Here is a 6,294-nt window from a genome sequence, read left to right as displayed (position 1 = left end):
GCAGTGGCCATCTGGACAGGAGGGTACAGAGAATGAGGAAAGGGCATTCTACCCTTGAGTCCTGCTGAAGGTACAGTAAAATGTATACCATACCTCAGGGGATTTAAAATTCTTTCTTTCATTACTGTTCCAAATGTCAAGGTATAATGTAGACAGGTCTTTGGAGAAAAATACACATTTTGTAGCTGCCTGGTTTTAGTGTTATCCTAAAAGTTATCATAAAAACTGTAGTGTAGGTTACAGGGGCAGACAGCAGTAGTCTCCTGCTGATGCAGCTGACTTCTCGGAGCAGATATTGCACAAAAATCCACGCAAAGGGCTGAATCAGATTTCCAGCAGCTGTGTTTGTGTTCTTCCCAGTAGTGAGCGAAGTTTTACAAGTCCGGTAGATGGCAGTGAATGTTCTCAGGTATGGAGGGCAGGTTGTTGTGTGGGGGGGCGTGTGTTCCTTTTGCCCAAGCGCTCCCATGTTGCGTAGTCTGGAAACCTGACGTGGATAGAAGCCGCGCAGAAGGAGCGACAACAGTGTGAGAGAGAGTGTGTGTGCGTGTGTGTATATGTGTGTGTATGACAGTGACAGAGTTGCAGCAGGGCAGATCAGAAAGTGCCTGTGGCTGCTCTCCGCCGAGTCGCGCTCTCCTCTTCAGTCGCACGAGACTGGCGACACGCTCCGAACCTGGTCGGCGACCTGAGGGGTTCCCACCCTGACGACCGGACTTGGGTTTTCGCTGAGAGAAGAAAGGAAAAGATTTTTTTTTCTTTTTTTTTTAAAAAAAAAGGTGGAACTAAACTACATTAATTGACTTTTGAGCGATGAACTGGCAGCATGGCCAAGTGGTTCAAGGAGCACCTAGGATTCAAAACTACCAAAGCACCCCCTCCGGCGCCTCCGAAACCGGACTACAGACACTGTCACACCGGTGTTCCCTGTGCGCCTGGCTTCCAGCAAACAAGCTCCGGGGCCACCTTTCCGAGTCCGGCTCAGCCGGACATTCTCACTGCTTACAAACTACAAAAAGATCTGGACTTCGAAGACCCGTACACTTCAGGTGGAAATATTTCATTCGGCTCGAGCTTGAACACTGTGGGGTCGCCGGATGTAAAGTATGTGTCACCAAAGCACCGACTTATCAAAGTGGAAACAATCGAAAAGAGCAGCCCGGCTCCCGGTGGGGGTGTCACAGTCACCCAAGCCGTATCTGTAGCTGTAGCTACCAGCGTTAAATCTCCTACTTCACCTCCCTCGGACCACGACAACAAGGAGAAGGTGGGTGAAGTTTGGTCCGAGCACGAAAGCCAGAAGCCAAGTAGTCTAACAACTTTCATTTCCCTCTTCACTTTAACTTAACAGTTACACTAGTTTTTTCTTCTCAGAATTTTAATTATGGCCTCACGAGAAGCTTAACGGAGGGTTACTTTTATAAAAAGAAACCTGGTTTTGACCCACTCCTGTATAAATGTATTGTTACAACTGGCAGAACTTGTTATCACAACGCCAGTCCACGCGAGTTGCGACATCTAGCTCTAATGTCTAACCTGCACTACAGGGAGTGCTGTCCCCTGATGGTATAAGCTTCTTTACACACTAACAAGAAACTTTTTTTCTTTTTTTTTTCTTTTTTTGCTAAAGCGCAAGCAAATCCATCTTTTTTTCTGAGGGGGGTAGTATTGCATTGGAATCTGCTTATTCACAAGCTACAGTATGATTTAAACTCAACCTTTAACTTTTACTGATCTTATATAACAATTCATATCAATCCAGTGATTCACGTCATCCCAGCTGTCTTGAGGGGAAACTACTTATGACTTTATGAGAATATGGCCCTCTTCTGTGAACCACCACAAACCTTACACCTCTCTTTTTTTAACATGACCAAAGCTAAAGTGGAAACAGACTGACACAAAGCATGCAGGCCATGCCTTGTAGCACAACTGTCATGTCTGGCTTCCCAGGAATCCATGCTCAGAGTTTATTTGTAGGAAAAGCTGAGGCGTTTAGTGTCAGTGTTGCACAATGAAGAATGTTTTCATAGTATGCATAGCTTATTAACTCAGAAGTACACGCAGGCCCAGTGAAAATGAACACCTCACACTCCTCCTCAGATCATGCCTCAGTCACAACTGTGTGCTGAATTTTTTTGGTGTCCCCTCACTTTCACCTTCCTGTTACTTCCTCCTCTCCACTTGTGTTTGCTTTTGCACCTATCTTGTGATATGCTGCAACTTTTACAGTTGGTTTTAGCTCCACAAGGATGTTGCATGAAGGAAGGTCAATTTATTTTCAGCTGTATTTTTAAAAACACAAAACACAACAGAAACAAAAGAAAAACAATATTTAATGATGATATGGCCACTGTGCTGAAGCCAGACAGCTGCTCAAGGTGAATAAAGAGACTGTAGTTGTCTCTTGTTAACTGAAGCTTATGTGATTCTACTCAAGTCAAGAATCCAGTTGCCTCTGCACATCTAGTTGTGCTTCTATCATGATTTGAACACATGGCTTTAACGGGCAAGCAATTGATGGAATAGTATTGGCCAGATACCTCACACCCAGCAGTATGAGCGAAATTATGGATGCGCTAAATCAGTACTGACAGCTGGTGGGTGTAGACAATATGTCGAGAGAAGGGTTTGAGGGAACTTCTGTTTCGGCTGATGAAGGTTGAGGGATGAGGGGGGAGTTGAGATGTCCCACGAGGAATACATCGAAAAGACATGTCACCTTGCAGACATATGTGTCATATTTATTTTGTTTTAGTGTTAAAATATTTCTCAAAAGTGAGAAAAGTACATTACAGAAGTATGTTAACTTGAGTCTCAGGTAAGTCGCCATGCTCAGAGTGTTGTAAAGCTTTTGTGTTCCACCTTTTTTTGAGGATTAGCTGAGCATTTTATCTGACTGCAGCCGGCCGTTTATAATTTGTTGCAAATCCTTGTTACAGGGACTCTCAGAGTGAGGATTTTAAAAAGTGCTTCTAATAAAGGATTGCTCTCTTTTATTTACTGACACTTGTTTCAACAGCCTCTGCAGGAGGCTGTTCTGTTTGCAGTGTGTTACAGACTCCAGTTAGGTTACTGTCAGTGTCAAAAAAGGGTGAAAACAGCTGCTTTTCATGTTTGGGGCTGCCTTGTTTTTGAGCAGGTTTCATGCTACCTCTTTCAGCCACTGGATTCTGTCAAATAAATAGGGATGTCTGCGGAGCTTGTTGCACATAAGCACATGCATACGCATCAGTGTGATAGTTGCTTTTTTGTTTTATCTTTTTACCTCACTGACTAAATGCTGACTACTGAGAGGAAAATAACGTACAAGTGTCTTAACAGCACTGCTCGGTTACATTGATGTTTTAATTAGTTGACTCATGAATGCTAATTATATCGCTGCTTACCTAAAGCCTGAGATGCCAATAGCAGCATTAGGTGAATTTCCCTCTGTCCACTTCTGTTTAGCAGACTCGGTATAAGAAAAAGCCTAGTAAGTTTTATTCCAGGATGCTAAATATCTGATCTTGCTGCTTTTTAATTTTTTTTTTCTTGCAGTTTTATTTCACATTATCAGATCTGCTTAAATTTTGAGTGATGCAGATTACATAACATTACTCAGAGTTGACAAGGTATTGTAGTGTATGTGTTGTTTTTAATGATGCCAAGACCTTCATGGTAGAGTTAGCTGAGAGAGATGATCAATTATCATCCTGTCTTCAAACTAATTAAAGGCCTCATCTCCCGGCTCATCGCTCTACTCAGCACTAAACTAACTTCTCTCAAGGACGTCGAAAGTGATGACGGGCTCTGCTGGAAAAATGTGTAAACAAAAGCGGTTGCGTGAAGCTGACTGATGGGCTGCGGCATCCCTGTGAAGCGCCGCCTGCAATCATCAGTATCTGTTTGTGCACCTGGGAAACTGCTGCTTGGCTCCCTTCAAGGTTCAGGGTCCTTTTGACTCAGTGATACTGCGAGCCAGCTTGTGTATCTATCTATAGGAGCAAGCTGTTGGATCTGACTCAAAGACATTTGTTGTGCAGCCAACTGAGGCATCTGGATCCACAGATTTTGTCTGTGCTGATTTTTTTTTTCTTCTTTCAGTGCACCTTTTCCCAAGATCTGGCTCAGCACATGAACTGACTGAAATAAATTGTGATCTCTTTCAAGAATATTGCTTTTTTTTAAAATTCAGTATTAAGTATTGTTTAGTAGTTCAGTACCACAGATTTTGGTAAATAATGAAAAAAAAAGAAGTCTACAGAAGAGAGCATTAGTGTTACTGTTGTATTTGTGCTTATTGTTCTCAGAAAATTCAAGAAATCCAGTCAATATTAATGTAAAACAATATAAAAAAAAAGTGCTTAGATATTGCAGGTGTGACCTGTTAAATCCCATCCACATTTCTAATAAGTGGAGTTAGGAGAGCTCTATAATCACAACAGTTTTTACTTTTTTTTTAACTCCATCATGATGATTAAAATAGTGTTCATCTTTTTGTTATATGCAGCTTTGCTGTTTTTCCAGATCAGCTCCTCAGCTCATTGCCTTTCATCATACTTTTGAGTCTGTTTATATTTGTAATAATCAGTCTGAACCTGCAGTAATGCACTATTGCATCTGATGGAGCTCACCACCAAGTGCACCCCCCCCTTCAACATGCATTCTTCTGGTGTGGGGATGTCAGGCCTGTTTGACCGCCTGCTGCGATCGCAGTGCCCTCCTCACTGCATGGCTTGCATAGCTAAACTGTTTTATTTCCTAATATTTCCTCCCTTAGCTTTTCACCCTGTTACTGCGGTCATCAGTGGAGTTTTATAAATGCATCCCACCCGCCGCTTGCACTCTCATCTATGCCAGAAATGGGAGAAATGTCAGCAGAAATGTCAATATCACCTGGGTCTATGAAAGTGCTTTTCTTTGGGGAGTCAGAAAACAGATGAGAACATCAGTCTATCATGTTTTATTATAGCAGCCCGTTTTGTTACTGTCCTCTACCTCTTTGTATTGAACTAGTTGATAAGAGGTCTTACTAGATGTTGGAGCTGTGCTGGTTATGACCTTGCTCCTCTAATCTTACAAACCTAATCATTTTGATGAACCTTTTCAGGAATTTTCATAACTGTGAGTATTTAGCAATGCAAAGATGGGTAAATGCATAATCAAAACAATTAGTAAGAGCTGTAAATAGAGATGTGATGTTTTTGAGAAATTTTCCACTGCTGTGACAGCTTTATGCGCAGGTTGAATTCAATCAACAGATTGGTGTGAAAGCTGTTCTGTGCTTGTCCTGGCTCTCTCAGCTGTTGTTTTTCATAATCAGTACTAAGTATTTGGTGACTTACATCTTTAAGGTACAAGGCAATTAATATAAATAGTGTAAATTAGCTAAGTCAGTGTGTTGCTATGACTACCCAGAGGAGGGTTTTTTTCACTTATACCAACCGTTCAGGGAGGTGTCAAAGAACAACAAGCATTTCCTGAAGTGTTTAAAGGCATGCAAAGTATTTTCTCACAATCATCATGATCACTTTTCATTCCAAACATATTTCATATTCAGATTGTTTCCTGTGCGTCGTTGTCAATGACGAAAGAGACTTGCTATGCATTCCTGACCTGAACAGGAATCCTAGAAGGGCATTTTAAAAGGAAGGAAGAAGCTCAAAGCCTAACCTCATACCCGTTTCAAGCACAGAAGCAGCATGAGGTCATGCTGTAGTGGAGGATGCGCTGGAAGCCATGGTGTAATAGTTGTTCAGCTGAGCTCAGAGAGCTCTGGCTTTTCATCAATATATCATTTTGGTGAATCCACAAATCCTATTACATTAACATCACAGCACTGTAATCCAGCATAAATGAGTTTAATAACAAGTCAGTTAAATTTTATATTCGACCATCCACCGCATGTGCAAGAAAGTTATATGTCTTGGGAAACGGTGGCCTTTAGCCATTGTTTGCTTATTTTCGTTCCTCCCTCCATCTGGGAGCTGTCTTTCCAGTTTAAAGAGTCCCAGTGGAGTCTGCCTGCGTTAGTGTTGCTCGACTTGCTTTTTTCTAACTTTGCGCCGGAACATCGGTCACACGATTCCACCAGGTCACAATTAGCCTGCAGACTGCTGCTGCAGCTTGGTGCTGCTGGGGAGTTTTAGACACATGGCTCTGTTTTGTTTAATGACAGTGTGTGTAGCTGAGTGTAGAAGGTGGGAGCCCTGGTCTGCAGGCAGATTGTCTCACATAGATTAAAAGGAAACAAATAAGTTTGTCTGCCGTCTAAAGTAGTGGCTTTTTTGGGGGGGGGGTGCTATTTTTGCT

General features: G+C 42.2%; 1 protein-coding gene across 4 annotated transcripts in view; it reads left to right on the top strand.

Moving 5' to 3' along the window:
- Positions 1 to 454: 454 nt before the first annotated feature.
- Positions 455 to 6,294, top strand: part of zgc:158464 (uncharacterized protein LOC791139 homolog) — a 105,916-nt gene continuing 100,076 nt past the window's right edge. For 2 of the 4 annotated variants that reach the window (XM_041983511.1, XM_041983520.1), the window contains exon 1: positions 456 to 1,267. In XM_041983511.1, the coding sequence (XP_041839445.1) occupies positions 827 to 1,267 (441 nt within the window). In that variant the 5' untranslated portion in view covers positions 456 to 826. Of the gene's footprint in view, positions 1,268 to 6,294 lie in introns of all 4 variants that reach the window. The other 2 variants (XM_041983502.1, XM_041983528.1) reach the window with 2 other exon arrangements.

The sequence above is a fragment of the Melanotaenia boesemani genome, chromosome 1 (genome assembly GCF_017639745.1).
Source record: "Melanotaenia boesemani isolate fMelBoe1 chromosome 1, fMelBoe1.pri, whole genome shotgun sequence".
Taxonomy (NCBI): Eukaryota; Metazoa; Chordata; class Actinopteri; order Atheriniformes; family Melanotaeniidae; genus Melanotaenia; species Melanotaenia boesemani.
The sequence above is the reverse complement of the archived record's forward strand: the minus strand, read 5'-3'. Positions and strand labels throughout refer to the sequence as shown.